A 21,326-nucleotide genomic window follows, 5' to 3' on the forward strand; every position below is an offset into this window, starting at 1 on the left:
GAAGTAAAAAATGACAACTGCTCAGATCAGTTTATAACCAGCAAAAGTTGAATGTGACAGACCCAAAAAGGACAGGGGGCTTTAGGAGGGGACTGCAGGGTGGCCTCTTGCCTATGGGCCATGGCTTTTAAAGGAGCACTACTACTTTGAGAGGTGTGTTTTATTTAAAATAACATAAAAAACAAAAATAGCCAAATGGCCTCTTACTTTAAAAGTGCCAATGCCTCGGCACTAGAGGGAACGAACGTATCAGACCGGGCGAGTTGGAACCTAGCCCTGCTGCTTCTGCTGCTTGAATTGGCGTGCGTTCCACCCCTTGGATCTCGGGAACCAAAAGTTCGGACCAAACGATGTGACTGGAATGCGCCTCGACGTACGTTTCGTCGTAATGACGTCATCAGCAAGCGATTTGAGAGGTGTGTACCTTGGGGACCATTGGAGTGGTCTTGCTTTGGATTCAAGTCCATTTCTCCTCAAAAACACATAGACTCTTGGAACTGGAGGATCAAGGTACATATTTGCAGCCCTCTATGCCCAAACCAGCAATGATTGCTTTAGATTGTGAGACTCAGAGCAGATGTTAATAAGATCAGCTCAAAGCAACCTGATTCTGGGGTCTCCTGATATAATCTGTTTAACCACTTGCCGACCGTGTCACACAGATATACTGCGGCAAAATGGTTCTCCATAGTGAAATCCCGTACGGTTACGTCCTAATTGGTTTCAGCCACCAGAGGGCACAAGTCTGCCCTCTGCACAGCAGGGGACCTGATGGGCATGGCCGGCGGGTACGATTGCAGGGATTTTACAGCTTCACTTTTGATCCAGTTATTATAAATCTGTTACACTGCCCCCATTATGTTTACACTTTTTTTTGTCTTCTTTTTGCTGTGAGGAGGAGGAGACTTGGGAGACTCAGAGGAGACTTGGGACTATCAATAAAGGGGCCTCTGTCGGTTTTATTGGTAGTCCCAAGTTTCCTCTGTGCTATGTCTAGATACTGTGCAGAAAATAACTGTCTTTATGGTTTGGTTTTATAAAGCCATTCTTCAAATCCCTGTATACTACATAAACAGGGATGTTCAACAAATTTGATTTGGCTGCTGCACACCTATGAATTTAAGGTAAGATAGAGAGATCCCTAGTGGCTGGTAAAGAGTTAAATATAGCAGACCGCTGACTGACCTGTTCAATATTGCATCATATAAAACATTAGTGACCAAGAGCCATAGAGACATGCAGCAATGCGGTGACTTCTTGCTTTAGTAAATCACCACCTAGCCCTGTAAGCAGAGATTACATTTTGGTTAATGCCCCATACACACGGTTGGACATTCCGACAACAAAATCAATCATATTTTTTCCGACGGATTTTGGCCCAAACTTGTCTTGCATACACACGGTCGCACAAAGTTGTCAGAAAATGCGATCGTTCAGAACGCGGTGTCGCAAACCACGTACGACAGGACTATAAAGAGGGCAGTAGCCAATAGCTCTCATCTCGTGATTTATTCTGAGCATGCGTGGCACTTTGTCCGTCGGAATTGTCTACACACGATTGGAATTTAAACGATCGGATTTTGCTGTCAGAAAATTTTAGATCCAGCTCTCAAACTTTGTGTGTCGGAAATTCAGACGGAAAAAGTCCGATGGAGCCCACATACGATCGGATTTTCTGACATCAAAATCCGATCGCACATTTTCCATCGGAAAGTCCGACCTTGTGTACAGGGCATAATTCTTGTAGTACAGGGAAATGCATTTTGCTGCAGAGAAAACATGTATTTTTTTTTCTCTACTCAGATTTACATTTTTTTACATAACAAGCACAAACCAACAAAAACCAAAATCAAAAACACCATTCCAAACAGTAACAGCATCAATACACTCAATGCGTCAACATCTAAGTTATCCCAAGGCATTCACAAATATGCAAAAATATTCATAGGTATTCAGAAACATTCAGACATTTTCAGGAATATTCAGACATGCTCAGAAGTACCCAAAAACACCCAGAGACACTCAGAAGCACCCGAAGGGCTCAAGGGCAGCTTTTTTTTTGGGGGGGGTCGAAAACAACCACCCCCGGTCGGTGGCTCCATCGGGTCATCACCCCCCCCATGTCCTGTGGTTGGCCGTCTAGCTCTGCACTTAACCCATCTAGGATCTAGGTTCCGGGCAGGCAGGGCTCCTACTGCGATGCGTGGCAGGCATCTCCTCCTTCTCCTCTGCATCACGGGAGCTTCCAGTGTGCGTCTCCTCCCTCCTCCTCCTAGGCATCCAATAGGATCACCTGTCCTTTCAGCCAATCGGGTGACGGGTCTCAGGACCTGATTAGCCGGGAGGAGGATCAGTGTTGAATGGGAGCCGTTCTCTCAGAGGAAGACAGCGTGGAGGAAGAAAGGGGGCGGCTGGATCATCATAGCGGAAGACTCATTGAGAAGAGCCGGCTTGACCACAGAGTGGGGTTTGCCCACTGTAACAGCTTAGATTAGAATTGCAGTCTGCATGTCATCACACACAGCCCCGCCCTCCTGACCACGCACTGGTGCCAGACAGAATGCGCCCTGGTATTGGATCGCAATTTAGATCTGGCCACTCCCTCTGCACATGTAAGGCTGCAATGATGGACACAGGTATTGCTGCACTGGTAGAGGCTGCACAGGTAAGGCTACAATGATGGACACAGGTGAGGCTGCACTGGTGAGGCTGCAATGACGGGCACAGGTGAGGATGCACGGGTGAGGCTGCGATGATGGATGCAGGTGAGGCTGCAATGATGGATGCAGGTGAGGCTGCACTGGTGAGGTTGCAATGACGGGCACAGGTGAGGCTGCACGGGTGAGGCTGCAATGATGGACGCAGGTGAGGCTGCAATGATGGACACGGGTGAGGCTCCAATGATGGACACAGGTGAGGCTGCATGGGTGAAGCTGCAATGATGGACACAGGTGAGGCTGCACTGGTAAGGCTGCAATGATGGACACAGTTGAGGCTGCACTGGTGAGGCTGCAATGATGGACACAGTTGAGGCTGCACTGGTGAGGCTGCAATGATGGACACATTTGAGGCTGCACTGGTGAGGCTGCAATGATGGACACAGGTGTGGCTGCATTGGTGGGCACTGGTCACGCTGCATTGATGGACATGGGTGAGGCTGCATTAGTGGGCACTGGTCTTCCAAACCCGGCGAGTTGAGTTGATGCTAAAGAGCTCGATATTGGTCTCATCTGACCACAACACTTTCACCCAGTTCTCCTCTGAATCATTCAGATGTTCATTAGCAAACTTAAAACGGGCCTGTACATGTGCTTTCTGGAGTAGGTGGACCTTGCGGGCGCTGCAAGATTTCAGTTCTTCGCATCGTAGTGTGATACCAATTTCTGGCAGCCAGAAATTGTGTTGATTGATAGGGGATTAAATACTTATTTCACTCATTAAAATGCAAATAAATGTATAACTTTTTTGAAATGCGTTTTTCTGGATATTTTTGCTGTTATTTTGTCTCTCAATGTTAAAATAAACCTGGCATTAACATTATAAACTGATCATTTCTTTGCCAGTGGGCAAATGTACAAAATCAGCAGGGGATCACATACTTTTTTCCCCCACTGTAGAAAAAGAATATTTAGGGTAACATAATTTAATTACTTAATGAATTTAAATTTCATTTATTAAAAAGAAATCTGTTAGAAGTAATTTGCATGCGATCCCAAGTGACAAACACAAGTTGTACTTATTACAATACAGGATTTATATAGCGCCAACAGTTTATGTAGCGCTTTACAATATAAAAGGCAGACAGTACAGTTACAATATAATAAAATACATGAGAGTAAAGAGGGCCCATCTCATAAGAGCTTACAATCTAATAAGGTGGAGTAAGTGGTAGAAAAGGTTGTAACTGTGGGGAATGAGCCAATGGAAGTGATAAAAGATTAGTTGGTGGTGTGATAGGCTTCCCTGAAGAGATGAGTTTTCAGGGATCAACTGAAGGCAGCAAGAGTAGGAGACTGAGGTAGTGAGTTGAGAATGGCTTTGTATGGTGTAGGTAGTATTTTGAATTTAATTTGCTGGGCGATTGGAAGCCAGTGTAGGGAATCGTGGGGAGGGGTGGCAGACACTGAGCAGTTGGTTGGGTAGATGAGTTTGGCAGCAGCATTCATGATAGACAGAAGAGGGGGATAGTCTATGGAGAGGTAGGCCTATGAGTAGGAAGTTTCAATAGAGTAGTTATTTAATTAAAAAGATTGTAAAATTAAAATTTAGAGATGTAAGGCCCCTTTCACACTGGGGCGGTGCGGCCATCGGCGGTAAAGCGGCGCTATTTTTAATGGCGCTTTACCCTCATTTTAGCGGCGGTCTGCGGCCGCTAGCGGGGTCGTTTTAACCCCCGCTAGCATCCGAAAAAGGGTTAAAACCGCCCACAAAGCGCTGCTGCAGCGGTGCTTTGCCGGTGTTATAGCTGCACTGTCCCATTGATTTCAATGGGTAGGAGCGGTTTAGGAGCGTTGAATACACCACTCCTTTCACCGCTCCGAAGATGCGGCTAGCAAGACTTTTTTTACCGTCCTGCTAGCGCACCGCTCCAGTGTGAAAGCCCTCGGGCTTTCACACCGGAGTGAAAGGGGCTGGCTTTTTGAGGCGCTACACAGGCACTATTTTTAGCGCTGTAGCACCTGAAAACCGCCCCAGTGTGAAAAGGGCCTTACAGAGGTGAAGTCTACAAGCTTTTAACAACAATTGGATTTGTTACCAGGGACCACAGTGAGTAGCTGAAGCAAGTACCGAAGCTGTATTCTCATCAACCGAGGATGGTGAAGAATCTGGAAACTTCAGCAGGTGTCGAGCCAGAGACCCAGCCAGTGGGGTGATGCTTGAGGAGTATCTGGAGTGCCAAGCCAGGGACCCAGCAGGGAAGTGGGGGTGACGCTTGAGGAAGATACTAAAGTAAGAAAATTAGAAGAGCTCACGGGATTCAGTGGCAATGAATCAGCAGGTCTAGTGAGAGAGACTGGGAGCTCAGTGGGTTGAGAGTCTACAAGAAGTGACTATATAAAAGTAAAGTAGTTCATTACAATCTGTGTTAGGAACTGTTCTAAGACTTTTGCCATAGGAGACAGCGCTCCTACACATGCTGGATGCCTTTCCCTGCATGGCTGTCTACCTGTAGAAGTCTCAGAGTCTGCTAATTGACATTGCAACTTTCTAAGGGTGTCTTGGCCATAAATCCTCTCTCCCACTGTTTTATTTAAGAAAAAAGAAATATCTTTGCATTCAAGAAGTGTCTGGCGACCATGAGTCTACTTTACATTACACCCACTATGCCTTGCAACCCACTCTATATAGAAGGATGTCAGCTGTCCCTGGCTCTGGAGGTTCTCATTAGACTAAAGGAGGCCTGGACCTTGTTACATCTACAATGCCACTGTTTGAATCTAGCCCAGTACTGGTATGTTATGTGCTTGTTTAGTACCGATCCTGGAGCCTAGGATTTAATAGGCTTGCTACAAGCTACACTAGTGTCCTTCACAAAAGTCACCATTGAGCTTGTATCTTCATGGCCTTAGAAATGAATAAGTATGCTGATGGCAATACATACATCCATCAACCCAAAAAAAGGGTACCCCTTCAAAGCACCAGTGCCTGGGGCCAACAGGTACCAAACTCATAGTTGCCAACATTGCCAAAAAAATGTGTTGGGACACTTTTTTGGTTGTAGGTGGAGCCGTATTATAATTAGGAGGTGGGGCATGCGTTTGTAGGCGTGGTATAGCAAAAAAAGAAAACAGCGTCACGTGAAGCTTGCTGCAGCGAAAAATGGGTGTGGTTTACGTGAAATTGTGCGCATGGCTCAAAGGGGGTGTGGTTATAGAGATGAATGAGGGATGGAGAGGGAAAGGGGGAGAGAGGAATGAAGGGACAGCAGCCTCAGATCCTACACAACAATAGAAATATGTGTATTCTATAAGTTTAACAATTAGCAGATAAAGATACTCCAAACACCTGGTGTTAGCGCTTCAATCCTCCCGGAACCATGATTGTTATGGTGTCAGGATGATTGAAATGCATTATTTCTATTATTACATTGTAATAGAAAATGAAATCATTCAACTCACCATAATGTCAAATCAGTGGGATCCCTGAGCGTGTCACCTGCCACATCACTGTGTCTGTCCTTGCAGCAGGTGCCCCCAGCAGAGTCCTTCCTTGCATCAGGTGTCCCCAGCAGAGTCCGTCCTTGCATCAGGTGTCCCCAGCAGAGTTCGTCCTTGCATCAGGTGTCCCCAGCAGAGTCCGTCCTTGCATCAGGTGCCCCCAGCAGAGTCCGTCTTTGCATCAGGTGCCCCCAGCAGAGTCCGTCCTTGCATCAGGTGCCCCCAGCAGAGTCCGTCCTTGCATCAGGTACCCCCAGCAGAGTCAGTCCTTACACCAGTGTTCCCTACCTCAGTCCTTACATCAGTGTCCCAGGCAGAGCCATAGTTACCCCCTCCACCTGTACATAGTTACTCCTCTCCCCCTAGTTAGTCCCTGTACATAGTTACCCCCTTGTGCATAGTTACCCCCCTGTACATAGTAACCTCCCGTGCATGGTTACTCCCCCCTGTACATAGTATCTCCCCCTGTACATAGTTTCCCCTCCTGTACATAGGTAACCCCCCTCCTGTATATAATTAACCCCCCTCCTGTATATAGTTAACCCCCCATGTACATAGTTAACCCTTCTCCTCCTGTATATAGTTAACCCCCTCCTCCTGTATATAGTTAACACCCCTCCTGTACATAGTTAACTCTCCCCCCTCCTGTATATAGTTAACCCCCCTCCTGTATATAGTTAACCCCTCCTCCTGTATATAGTTAACCTCTCTCCTGCTGTATATAGTTAACCCCCCTCCTCCTGTATATAGCTAACCCCCCTCCTGTACATAATTAACTCTCCCCCTCCTGTATATAGTTAACCCCTTCCTCCTGTATATAGTTAACCCCCTTCCTCCTGTATATAGTTAACCCCCCTCTTCCTGTATATAGCTAACCCCCCTCCTCCTGTATATAGTTAACCCCCTCCTCCTGTATATAGCTACCCCCCTTGCTCCATGATGGTGGCTTGCATGTGGATTTTGTGAACACAAGTGGATTTTTGAACTAAAGTGGAGAGTTAATAACCAGGAGTTGTGCTATTGACTGCTACTGCTTGCAAGTGTTGTTTTGGGGGTGTTTTTATTTATTTTTTTCCCCTCCTTTATTTGATACATTTGCTAGCAGTTTTTAAAAGGCCTTTTTCTGACACTTTTTAACAGCATTTTTTTTCTCTTTCTTCCTGCTAATTTAGGGGAGGGGTTAATTGTTCACAGGTGTATAAAGGTAGTTTTACAAACTCCTCTAGGAGCTTGCGCCATGATGGTGACTTGCATGTGGATTTTGTGAACACAAGTGGATTTCTGAACTAAAGTGGAGAGTTAATAACCAAGAGTTGAAAACAGGAGTTAAGACAGGAGTCTCTAACCTCTATCCTACCTCCATCCTCCCCTCCATTTTAAAGATTCCACTGCAAGGGGCAACCAGACAGCTCTCCAGAAACGTCAGGCTGACAGCAAGCCAGATTCACCAGAACCAGAGTGTTTAACAGGGACCACCGCAGCCAGGTAAGCTCGCACCTCCACTCCCCCCCCCCTCTAGTGATTGTTCCAGGGACTCCATCCGACCGACTACGGGGGTCAGGAAGGAATTTTGCCCCTCTGGTGCGTTTGGCTGCTACTGCCAGGGTTTTTTTTTCGCCTTCCTCTGGAACAATCAGGAACAACCGTAGGTTAGCATACCCCTACCTCCGGTCTCCATTCCATTTTTCACTCTATCCTAGGACGACTACTCCAGATCACAGCCAGACTTCTTTTCTGAGCGGAGACCTTCACCTCAAGTAAAGGTAGCCGGAACAGCCAGCAACCGAATACAACAACTCCTTCCGCATCCATATAGGCATCCCCTGATCAACTTGCGCGCTAATAGCCTCAAGCACGGCGGCAAGTCTGATACCTAGCCCCTCCTCAGGATCAATACCCTGATCAGGATCATCATCTTAGGCCCATAGTGCCATCAACAGCATCCACAAACCATGTGCTACTTCAAATACTCAGCTGAAATTCTGCACAGACTAAAGAACATCAACACCACATTGTCATCTTCCATACAAAAAATACTTCAAAGCGAACAACTATTAAAAACCGGACGACAAGCAGCTCCCAACCACAGGAAGACATCTACTCGACCACTACAATTAGATTGCGCCTTGATTAACGGCAGGTCTGCAGTCAAACTGGAAGTACACGACTTCATCATCGAGAACAATGTAGACTGCCTCTTCGTCACCGAAAGCTGGTTAACCTCTGACTGCAACACCATCCTCACTGAATTGGTGCCGGAAAACTACAGGATCCTAACCGAACACCGGATAGGGAAAAAAGGAGGAGGCTTAGCAGTGATCTTTAAAGGTCACCTGGATCTCACTAAACCATCATCTCAGAACCCAGTGCCTTTTATGGAAACCCTGACGCTACATCTTCAACCAACACCCCATGACACCACTCATATTCTACTGTGCTACAGACCACCGGGACCAAAGTCCAATCTTCTTTCACCCCTCACGGAATCCTTTGCAATGCACACCCTAAAATTCAAAAATTTCCTGGCACTCGGAGATTTCAACCTTTGGGCGAACGAGCCCAAAGACCCCATTGCGACTGCCTGCATCAATCAACTAGAAGAACTGGGTCTCCAGCAACTGATAAAGACTCCCACGCATGGGTCAGGACACACCCTGGACCTCATTTTCAAACAGAACATTGACGTCAACATACTCGACAACATAACATTGCCATGGACAGATCACCACGCCACCAAATTCAAAATAGCTACCAACATCACCAACGAAAAACTGAATCCTGTAACAACAACGCACTGGACCAGATCGCATAAAAAACTGTACTTCAAATACTTCAAATCCACTCTGTCCAACAAGATAACTACAATAACCTTAAACCACTCTACGGAGGAAACACTCAACTCCCTGAACAGGGCATTGCTGCAATCAGCAGACTTGGTAGCACCAAAACGCAGGGCTCTCATCAGGAAGAAAAACTCTGGATGGTTTAATAGCTCCCTCGCCATACTAAGCAAGAACGCAAAAGAGCAGAAAGAACATGGAAAAGAAATACCACCGAGGAAAACCACTTTAACTACAAAGGTCTCACAGAGAATTATCGGAAAGCAATCTTCAAAGCCAAAAAGGACCACTTCTCATATACAATCTCAACGGCCGCAAACCAACCACGGGAACTGTTTAAACTGGTTAATCAATCAATGAATCCGGTGTGCCTAGAACCCCCAGAAGGTGAATCCCAGGATTACTGTGACAAACTGTTGGATTTTTTCATCGATAAAGTCAAAACCATCAGGGAAACAATTTGTCAGAAGAAAACATCCAACCTCAGCCAGCAAATACATAAAAAGGGATGTCTGCACCAACATACCGCAACCGCCGAAATTTTCACTATCCCCAATTACCGTAGACACCACAAAAAACATCATTAAAATACTGCGTGACAGTACCTCACCTATTGACATCATCCCCACAAAACTACTGAAAGAATGCTCCGACATCGTGGCTCCAACCATAACCCACCTCATAAACAGATCATTCCACGAAGGGATTGTTCCCAGCATCCTCAAACAAGGCATCTTCAAACCTCTACTCAAGAAACCAAACCTGGACCTTCAGGATCCAAACAACCGTAGGCCAATTACAAGCCTCAACACCATTTCTAAGATCATGGAGAAAGCTGTAGTACATCAGCTACAACTTCACCTGGATACTCACAAACTCCTGGACCCGCTGCAATCAGGCTTCCGCCCGGGTCATGGAACAGAAACAGCTCTCCTCAAGATTTGGGATGACGCCCTCAAAGCAGCAGATGACGGAGAGCCGTGTCTCCTCGTACTGCTAGACCTAAGTGCAGCGTTTGATACAGTAGATCACAATACTCTACTCGTCCGCCTCACAGAAGTAGCCGGAGTCCAAGACATAGATCTCCAATGGTTTGCGTCCTTCCTAAGAAATCGGTCACAGACAGTAAAACTAGGAAAATTCCTCTCCGAAACTCGGGCAGTCACCTGCGGAGTTCCTCAAGGCTCTCCTTTGTCACCCATTCTCTTCAACATTTACATTCGCCCACTCCTTCAAATCATCAGATGCTCAAATCTCTGCTTCCACTCTTACGCTGATGACACGCAACTTTATTTCCGGATCAATGGAAAAAAAGATCACCAACAACAACTTGAAAACTGCCTCAAATCAATAGAGGACTGGATGACCACTAACTCCCTGCAGCTGAACGAATCAAAGACAGAGCTTCTTATCTTACACCCAAATCATAAGCCCGTAACCAAAACCTCCTGGTATCCAACCAACCGTCTTTGGGCAGACTATCTCCCCAAAGACCAAAGCGAAGAGTCTCAGGGTTATTTTAGATGCACAAATATCAATGGATGCGCAAATAGGATCTGTAGTCAGTGGATCTCACCATCTGCTACGCATGCTTCGCAGACTCATCCCTTTTATCCCAAAGAATGACAAAGCAGTGGTAGTTGGAACAATCATTAATTCACGACTGGACTACGCAAATTCGCTGTACATAGGATTACCACAATATCAACTTGCGCGATTACAACTGATCCAAAACACGGCAAGGCTGATAACAGGAAAAAAACCCTGGGAATCCATCTCTCCTTCGCTGAGGAGCTTACATTGGCTAACCGTAAAAAATCGGATCACGTTCAAGACCCTTTGCCTCACCCACAAATGCGTGCATGGAGAAGCTCCGCAATACCTAATGGAGAAAATAAATCATTACACACCAAACCGCAGTCTTCAATCATCTAACAAAAACCTCCTCCTCGTGCCCAAAGCCCGGTATAAATCCAAGGGGGATCAGAGATTCGCTGTCCAAGGGCCTCGGCTATGGAATGCTCTACCAATCAACATCCACCTGGAAGAAAATCACCTGGCTTTTAGGAAAAAACTCAAGACCTTCCTCTTTTAGCAGATGATCAAAGCTCGCCACAGCGCCTAGAGGCGATTCAGTTCACATTGTGCGCTATACAAGTATTTAATTCATTCCCCCTCCTCCTGTCTATAGTTAACCCCCCTGCTGCCTGTACATTAAAGTTAAATTGTGACTGAGACAAGAGCAGATTCCTGGCATGAGTGGCCGGCGCCATGTGTTCAGTGGAGAGGGGAGGGGCTGATCCATGCAACTAACCCCGGCTTCAGTATTGTGAGAGGAGAAGCCGATTCATTAGCTGCACGGATAGAGCCTCGTTCCTCTCTCCACTGAACACAAGGGGGAACGATCTAGCGGTGGCAGCCATTTTGTTGAAGCCTGCTGCTCCAAAAATGCAAAAGCAAACATTCTTGATTTCCCTGGGCAAAATCCCGAATCGTGACAGTCTCCGATCGGAACGAGCGTCCCAAATTCGGGATTGTCCCGGGAAAATTGGGACTGTTGGCAACTATGCAAACTCTTCCAAGCCACTAGTGAACATGAAGTGGTAATAGATTGGAGCCAAGCTTTATGTACAACTTACCTGGCACCAGGAGAAGGTCTGTGTAATTCATAATGTAGGATTGAACCTTGTCCTGCTCACACTTAACACAGCTAATAAGGGGGGGGGGGGGCATTCTTGGTGATAAGGGATAGTCTCTTGAAATTATTTGACTTCTATCTCAAATTTACTTAGAATAACCCCAATATTTGCAACTTTTTAAACACTCTATAGCTCAAAGGGACTGATTGTATGATTTCTCCTTTATAGAACGGAAGAAACATACCCTCCTTCACTGCAGTGTGTGGTATTATTGGACAATGGGATAAGCAAATACCAAGATGTGAAAGTGAGTTCAATTTACGTTTTGTTTTTAAATCTATTGAATAATTGTATATAATGTTATTTTTTGTTCCTGGAGTTCTGCTTTTGAATTACAGGACATTTTTTTTCTCAGTTATATATTCCTTCGGAACACATTTATTTTTCTCATTCAGCTAGCTAGGGTGACTACCTGAAATTTGCCTTTCTATAGAGTTGGGTACAAACCAGCTAAATGTTTGGCTTGTGGTTGTTTTGTAAGATGAGGAGTGGGATTGAAAGGCAGGACAGTGATGGAGAATATGTGGAACTCTTGAAAAAGCATGGTCCCCCTTTTTGGAATGCTTGTCCTATACAAATGCTCCAGTATTAAATACAAATTACACCGCCACAGGGTGGTACTGTGGGTGCATGAATAATGTTAAAGGATACTACATCCTAATCACTAGAACATGTATACTGAGAAAACCATGGACTGTATAGGCACCAATCATTAAAATCAAAAATGTTTTAAGTACAACATTTTTTACAGACATCCATAAAAGCTTGTGAGCTAAAGGAATGTAATGATATCAGGGAGAATTGGCATGGAACTACTCGTTTTTTAATGGAGAGGCCCATTTTAATCTATTAGTGACACTTGTTATGTGGTCCTTAGTTTAGCTATCTTCATCCTCCACCGTACCACCATTGTTTTCTGCTGGCAATACCACTAAAATAATTAAATACCCTCTGCTATCCTGATCATGGTCTGTGCAGTTTTTTTTTTAAGATGTCTGCTCAATACCTGGGATTGATATAGCTGTTAGCTATGTCCTACGCCAGTGGTTCTCAACCTCAGTCCTCAAGTGGTCCATGTTTGCAAGGTTTTTCTTTCCTTTTCACAGCTGCTTTAAATCAGTGTCAATGACATGGTATTGATAAGAGATACAATGGTAATGATAAGAGCTATTTTATCTAAGAGAAGTTCCCAAAACATGGCCCCTTGGGGGTACTTGGGGACTGAGCTTGAGAACCACTGTCCTACGCTAATCATCTCTACCAGAGGACCTATAGCCCTTGCCCTTGCCCTTAATAGACTTATAGATGTCTTGGAATAATTAAATAGGCTCCTGAGGAAGCAAGTCATTGCGAAATATGTCGAACTCATACAAGCTGCAATGACTCATGCCAATTCTGTCTGGGATCATTACCGTCCTTTAGGTCACTAGCTAAGTTAGACTTGGTTTGGGTCATATAATAATAGTAGCTTGAAAATTTGATGTGCTTTTATGGATGTCTGTAAAAAAATGTACTTACCGTATATACTTGAGTATAAGCCGAGTTTTTCAGACCATTTTTTAGGCTGAAAACCCCCCCTCGGCTTATACTTAAGTGAGGATGCCCATCTGCAGCCGTACCTTTGATTACTAAAACAGCGGGTGTCTCCCGCTGTGTTATGCAGTCTGTTTGGCATCTGTGATAGAGTAACACTGATACAGTTTCCCAGCATTATATCAGTGTTCCTCTATCACGGACGAGGAGGATAGGGCTATGTCACAATGGACACTGAACAGACTGAATAACACAGCGGGAGGGGGGTTTTCAGCACATCTATCAGCACATGAGGCTGCAAATGGGCACAGTGAGGCTACAAATGGGCACAATGAGGCTGCTGCAAATGGGCACAGTGAGGATGCAGATGGGCATTGTTTACTCAGTAGCTGCTGCAATTTACCATCCTAGGCTTATACTCGAGTCAATACGTTTTCACAGTTTTTTGTGGTAAAATTAGGTGCCTCGGCTTATATTCAGGTCGGCCTATACTCGAGTATATATGGTAAATAAAAATCATTTTTGATTTTAATGATTGGTACATGTAAAGTCAATGGTTTTCTCTTATATACACGTTCTTTACAAATGTTCAGCGTTTGTGTGTTTTGAGTCTGTAGTTAACCTTGTGGCTAAAATTTCTCATGTCAGCTAACAATTTGTTCTTTTGTGTTCCTAATAGTTGTTGACTGTGGACCCCCAGATGTCCTAGAGAATGGGAATTACTTCTTTGTGACCCCTAAAGATGTGACTACATACAATGCCATAATCCAGTACAACTGTGAAACTTTGTATATAATGAAAGATGACCTTGGTGAGACCTACATGGGCAATTATAGCTATAATTATGCAGACAATTGTGGCCCTGAGATTAATTCTTTCTACAGCTATGCTATCCTATGATGATCACATTAGGAATCAGCAATTCACCATTTGGTTTGGTCATAGCAGAATCATGCAATTCATAAATCTAAGCGATCCAACTCCATTAAGTGTATGGTTTTTCCTCATATTGGACAGATTTGCTTGCATATATTCTGAAAAATCCAAAAATCAATTCACCCCTCACTAGTTCATGTGGCCAGTGAGGGTGCAAATTATCAAAGCAAACTCAGAAGAGAAGCTATTAACTCAAACCTGTCAAAAATGTGTGCTAATCAAACTCAACGTTTGATGGAAAATGCATAAACAAAATGTCACCATCAATTAAACGTAAAGGTCAACTGTAGATCAGGAGATCCAGAAAAACAAGCAGTAGGGGAAGCATGTAGATCTTAATTTTCCTTCATAAACCAGCTGGTAAAAGACAAAAGTAGAGGAGTCTTCTAAGTGTAAAACTGTAGACATTTAATAGACAAAGTATGCGTGATGTATCAAGATGGAGGGCTGAAATGCATGTGGAATGAAGCGACGATCGCGTGACGTCACCCGGAAGTAACCGCAGAGAGTTTCCGAGTGTGCACTCTGCCATTGTGAGTGACAGGCATGCTAATTTTTCAAGCTGGGAATGCAGGGGCAGGAGTGCTTTATAAAGGGACGCTAAAGGGCGATGTGACTTTTGTCTTTTTCTACATGCCCCTGGAGAAATCTGCTTTATAGAGAAGGCTTGCCATAAAATTTGGACTGTTCATCTCTATCCCAGGATTATCAGCTGCTGAATAACCTGTTGACTTAACCCTTTTTGCCCATCCTCATCCTTGCCCATACACAGACTGATGTTTCCGGTATCGATTATCATAACCTTGTGCTAATTTCATCCTATTGTATAAACATGTTGGTCCATGCCTTACTGATTGGGGGGGGGGGGGGCAAAGTTTGTGAGAGGTTTACTTTATGGAATCCATTACAATGGCAGGGCTAAGGCAAGTTAACAGTAACCAAATGGCTGGACATATGTTATTTTACTATGCCTATCCAGAAGTGGCAGTAGAGAACATTGGCCAAAGGCACAGAGCCAGCTGGAATGGCTCTGTGCCATGTGTTCACTGTGATGACCAATGTAAACACTCTAGTAGTATCGTCAGGAGGAATGAAAAATTGAGGATTTAGTGAATTAATCAATTTATTACATCCTCCTGCAGCAGAGGAAAGCTGTGATTGTAGATTATGCCTGGGGGGGGGGGGGGGGGTTAGTTTAATGGGGCCACTGGCCACCAATGTCAGAGAATTGTGTTGGGAGGAGTTTTACTGCCAGCGAACACCAATGATGAGGAAAGGGGATGTGTGTCTTGGGAAAAAAAAAAAAAACTTGCATGCAGCAAAGTTTGAAGGAATTGTTGACATCGTGGAGTGCGGCATTTTCTTAGAGGTGGGATCTCCAAACTATGGCCCTCCAGTTGTTCAGGAATTACAATTCCCATCATACCTAGTCATGTCTGTGAATGTCAGAGTTTTCCAATGCCTCATGGGACATCTAGTTCCACAACAACTGGAGGGCCATAGTTTGGAGCAGTGTTAATTTTGGCAGCAAATTTCGATTTAGTTTTAGTCTTGGTCTTAGGGCTAAAATGACATTTTAGTTTAGGTCCCATTTTAGTCTTCTGCGATAGTTTTAGTCATATTTAGTCGACTAAATCTCCAGTACATTTTAGTCGACTAAAACTAATTTTACTCATCTAAAATCTAATGGGTGTAATTAAATTGTAATGCATTAGTTAACATTTCTCTACAATTTCCAAACTCATTATGTACTGCTGGAATGAAAAATCTCATATGTTATTATTTAAGTCAGTAGGCATCAACCCCGTCCTCAGGACCCACTAACAGGCCAGGTTTGCAAGATAACTGAAATACATCACAGGTGATATAATTTGCTGCTCAGTGATTGCAGTATTCTAGTCTGCATCTCCCCAAGGTAATACATAAAACCTGGCCAGTTAGTGGGCCCTGAGGACAGGGTTGATGACCACTGATTTAAGGTATTGAGGTATGAACATGCACTACAGACCAGTGTTAATTTTTTAAGTCAAATTTCAATTTAGTTTTAGTCTTATGCCTTGTACACACGGTTGGAAATTCCGACGGAAAATGTCTGATCGGATTATATTGTCGGAAAATCCGATCGTGTGTGGGCTCTTTCGATCAGAAATTCAGACGGAAAAAATTTGAGAGCAGGATCTCAAATTTTCCGTAAAAAAAAATCAGATCGTACTTTTTCCGATCGTTTGTAGAGAATTCCGATCGGACAAAGTGCCACGCATGCTCAGATCAAATTACAAGACCAAAGCTATTGGCTACTAGCTGCAACGTAGTCCTGTCTTAAGGAACGAACGTCATCACGTTCTGAACGATCGGATTTTCTGGCAACTTTGTCCGACCGTGTGTATGCGTCACCAGCTTAGGACAAAATCCGTTGGAAAAAATCCGATGGATTTTGTTGTCAGAATGTCCGACCATGTGTACAGGGGCTTAGTCTTTTGACTAAAATGCCATTTTAGTTTTAGTGGTATTTTAGTCATCTCAATTGTTTTAGTTTTATCGTATTTTAGTCGACTAAAATAGTAATGTTTTAGTCGTTTTAGTCAACGAAATGAACACTGTTTTGGAGATCCCTGACTCAGAGAGATAGAGCCTGAGGACACGTGGGTCTGATGTAGCAATTTGGAGAAGTGTTGTGGGTTGCCACATATAAAGTTTTAACAAATAATATTTTTTCTATCCCAATTTTAGTGCAGTATCAATGTGGAGCTAAAGGAGAGTGGGAAGAAATAATTACAAAGAGGAAATCACTGCCAATATGTGAACCTGGTACGTTTAGTTCAGAGACTCGCTTGAAAGTGTAATTCTTGTATACATGCATTATTTGTACTGGCCACCAACCAGAGGCTTGGGAACCACGAGTGACCCCTTGCTGTCTTTCAGCAGGTGCTCAGTACCTATCTCTGAACAGCTGATGTAATCAATTAGAACTTTATATTAGTTAGAATTAATTTTACAATTATTTCTGTTGGAGTAGTCAGTGCCTCCTACCTCCCTAATAGGCACAAACATGCACAGTTACCCAAACCTCTGCAGGCAGCTTAATACAGCAGTGAGAGGAAGTTACCCCTTGTTGCCAACTGTCCGCTTGGTATAGTTCCTCCCAGGTAAGCTTCAACAGTTCTTATCTATCAGTTTTTATCTATTATATTAGAAACTAAAATATTTTACAGGTTATTATGTGACATTTTGTACGTAAATAGTTCATGTTTATCTGTTTGCAGCTTTAGACTCCATTTCACATTTTTATTTTAAACATGTTTAGTCCACATTTAACTGACAAAAAGCTCATTTACAGAGCTCAATAGCTGAAGCTTACATTTAAAGTGATTGTAAAGTCTTATTTTAAAAACAAAAATAAATAAAAAACATGTCATACTTACCTCCTCCTGCGCAGTAGGTTTTGCATAGGGCAGCCTGGGTCCTCTTCTCGGGTTCCTCTTCACTGCTCCTGGCCCCTCCCTCCTGTTGAGTGCTCCCTCAGCAAGCAGCTTGCTATGGGGGCACCTGAGCTGAGCCACAGCTCCCTGTGTCCATTCAGACACAAAGCTGCTGTTTGACCCCATCCTCTCTCTCTCCTGATTGGCTAACTGACTTTGATTGACAGCCGATGGAGCCAATGGTGCCGCTGCTGTGTGTCTCAGCCAATCAGGAGGACAGTCCTGAACGGCCGAGGGACCCGTGGACATCGCTAGATAGAGATGGGGCTCAGGTAAGTATTAGGGGGGCTGTGGGGGCTGCTACACACAGAAGGTTTTTTATCTTAATGCATAAAGTGATGAAAGTAAAGAGTAGTGCTAAATAATCAAACTGATGCAATATATAAATCACTGAGTAATGTGAAAAAATATATGATCCGATGGTGTAGGTCAGTGATGGCGAACCTTGGCACCCCAGATGTTTTGGAACTACATTTCCCATGATGCTCATCCACTCTGCAGTGTAGTTGAGCATCATGGGAAATGTAGTTCCAAAACATCTGGGGTGCCAAGGTTCGCCATCACTGGTGTAGGTCAAAAATTGGCAGGTTTTAATTCGTAAAAACCAACAAACATGAATAAAAGTGATCGTAGTTCATAAAAAGCAATATGGGGAGTGGTGACCTACACCATCGGAGCATATATTTTTTTCTTTTCTTTGCATGTCTGTGGAGGAAAGTTTTTCTAGGTGCTTACTACCCTTTTAAGGGGTATTGCCCATCCTTTTCCTTGGATCTTTCGCTGATACCAGTTGCCCACTGATCCACTCACACGATTGGATTTTGACGTTCGATCCATCATCATTGGTCCATTGGTTAACCTCGTGGCTGATTTCCTTTGGAGAACAATGGGGTTCATTCCACATCTTCCACGATTCCTGGGACGGTCTGGTCCTCCTGCCGATTGTTTCAACCTATGCCTGATTGACTCGTTGTCATTGACAGTTGGGTCCAACGATTCTGGTAAGCATGCATGTGTCATACTACATGCTCCAACGTAATCTCCATGTGATGGTATACACAGCCTTGTGACATCTTCACCGAGATATTCTATCATTTCCCTGATGGACACTTTCATTTTATTTCATTGTGTTACATTTGTGGACTTTTGAATTTGTTTTCACTTTTTCCCTTCAGGGTACACATTACTCGGTGATTTATATATTGCATCAGTTTGATTATTTAGCTCTATTGACTCTTTACTTTCATGACTTTTTGAATTTTCGTCACATTCGTGTGTAGCTGCTTACCTCTTTTGTCCTTTTTTTGGGTAGGCGCAATTATTATTTTTATTACACATTTATCTTAATGCATAGAATGCATTAAGATAACAAACCTTCTGCTTTTTACAACTACAAAACTATATAGAACTACAGTAACCTCTCTCTCCTTGACCTGTTAAGATTATACTTTAGTTTGCTTGTGCAATGTGCAGTACCTGCAGTGATGACCTGTGGTTCGCAGAGAGGTAAAAACACCACTGTTAATAAATTGCCACCTAATGTTAATCCAGCTGTTAGAACATGTTGCGTATGACCAACAATATCTGGGAGACATAAACCGCAATTCACTTAATATAACAGGGGTCTCCAAACTTTCTAAACAAAGGGCCGGTTTACTGTACTTCAGACTTTGTGGCAAATGGGAGTAGAGAAGGTCCTAACAACAGTGGGAAAGAAACAATGCCCCATCTTTGGTGTCAGTGGGAAGAATTCTGCCCCATTGTTGGTGTCCATGAGATGAATTGTGCCCAATCATTGGTGTCATGCAGCCCAATTGTTGGTGTCATTGGGAGGAATTGTGCCCCATGGTTGGTGTCTCTGGGGGTCTTTTGGAGGTATTATGCCTTTTCATTGGTGTCAGTGGCCAGATAAAAGAAAGCAAAGAGCCACACCGGATCATAGTTTAGAGACCACTGGCATATAGAATAAAAAAGAGAAAAAGCACTCGCATTGCCTCAAATATTGGGAACAAAAAGAAAAAAAAGGAATTTAAAGAAAACCTGTGGTTCGGAATTTAAAGGCACAACAAACACTGGGAGTACAAAAAATGTTTAACATTTATTGAAAATTACGTATAGTATAGAGACCAGAGACATAAAAGAAATAATGATAAAAATCACATACGGAGATAGAAATCAGTACATGTGTTTGTTGTGCCTTTAAAGTCCGACCACAGGTTTTCTTTGAATTCCTTTTTTTTCTTTTTGTTACCATTGGCATATACTAAACAAAGGCAATGCAAACCAGCGGGCAATTATTCATCATATGAAGCATCTAGGAGTCCCCTAAAAAAATATTTGCTTCGGGCAACCCTCTGTTGCCCGAAGGGTAAAGGGTGGGGGAGGGTGGGGAAGTCACATTGCATCAACCATCAACTGTGCATTATTAGTGTGAAAATAATGGTTAGTAAGGATTTCTAAAGCCGCGTACACACGGGCGGACTGTCTGGCCAACTTAGTCCGTCGAAACACATTTCAGCGGACAGTCCGCTTGTGTGTGGGCTTCAGCAGACTTTTTCAGCGTGCAGTCTGGCGGACTAGGTATTTCGGAATTTCCGTAATATTGTCCGTCGTACTTTGGTTTCAGCGGACAATCCGCTCGTGAGTAGGCTAGTTCAACGGACTAAGTATGGTGCATGCTCAGAAAGGATTTACACGGCGAAAGGTTGCATTGCTGTGTATTGGACTTCCTATTTCTAGTCCCGTCGTACGTGCTGTACACGTCATCGCGCAAACTTTCGACGGACTGTTTTGCATCCGTGTGTGGTCAAGTCCGTTCATTCGAAAGTATGACGGACTGTCCGACGGACTAAGTTGGCCATACAGTCCGCCCGTGTGTACGCGGCTTAACACATCGAGTCTCTTCCTCCAAGTCTTGGCTGGTCTGTCATATAATTTTGTAGGTACTTTACACCGGTAATATAAGTAACAGCAATGGCATTCTACCACCTAGACCAGCCTTTCTCGACCTTTTCAACACAGAGGAACCCTTGAAATAGTTCCCTGGTCTTAGGGAACCCCTGCTAAAAATTAGAAATCTACAACTCATGATACAATAGTGTGATGGTGAGTGGTAAGAATGGTCCTTACACTTGTGGTCATTGGGAAGAATTACCTCCTTACAGATAGCTAAAAAGATCAAAGGTGTGAGTGGGAACTTATCAGAGAGGCAGAAATTGCTCAATGCTGAAGGAACCCCTAGCTACCTCTGGAGGAACCCCAGGGTTCCACGGAACCGTGGTTGAGAATCACTGACCTAGCCTATTGTATGTTCAGAATAATCCTAGGAAGAAACTGTTGATTTATTTCACCACTTTTAAGAGGAAATCACGGGAGATCTCCTCAAACAAGGACAGAGACAGTAAAAAAAAAAAAATTGTGTTTTTTTTTCAAAATTGTCAGTCTTTTTTTGTATATAGCACAAAAAAACAAGAAAAAAAAAAAGGCAGAGGTGATCAAACACCACCAAAAGAAAGCTCTATTTGTGGAAAAAAAAGGACATAAATTTTGTTTGGGTACAGCTTTGCACAACCGTGCAATTGTCAGTTAAAGCAACACAGTGCCGTATTGCAAAACAAAAATGGCCCGGTCAGGCGGGGAATAAATTCTTCCGGGGCTGAAATTGTTAAGGACTCTCTAATT

General features: G+C 43.8%; 1 protein-coding gene across 2 annotated transcripts in view; it reads left to right on the top strand.

Moving 5' to 3' along the window:
* Positions 1-21,326, top strand: part of MASP2 (MBL associated serine protease 2) — a 96,711-nt gene that overhangs the window by 74,334 nt on the left and 1,051 nt on the right. For both annotated transcript variants that reach the window (XM_077457979.1, XM_077457980.1), the window contains exons 8-10: positions 11,866-11,944; positions 13,910-14,041; positions 16,897-16,974. In XM_077457979.1, coding sequence (XP_077314105.1) covers positions 11,866-11,944; positions 13,910-14,041; positions 16,897-16,974 — 289 coding nt within the window. The remainder of the gene's footprint in view (positions 1-11,865; positions 11,945-13,909; positions 14,042-16,896; positions 16,975-21,326) is intronic.

Source organism: Lithobates pipiens, unplaced genomic scaffold (assembly GCF_037356315.1).
Source record: "Lithobates pipiens isolate NorthernLeopardFrog02 unplaced genomic scaffold, aLitPip1_a1.2 Scaffold_27, whole genome shotgun sequence".
In the NCBI taxonomy this organism is placed as follows: domain Eukaryota; kingdom Metazoa; phylum Chordata; class Amphibia; order Anura; family Ranidae; genus Lithobates; species Lithobates pipiens.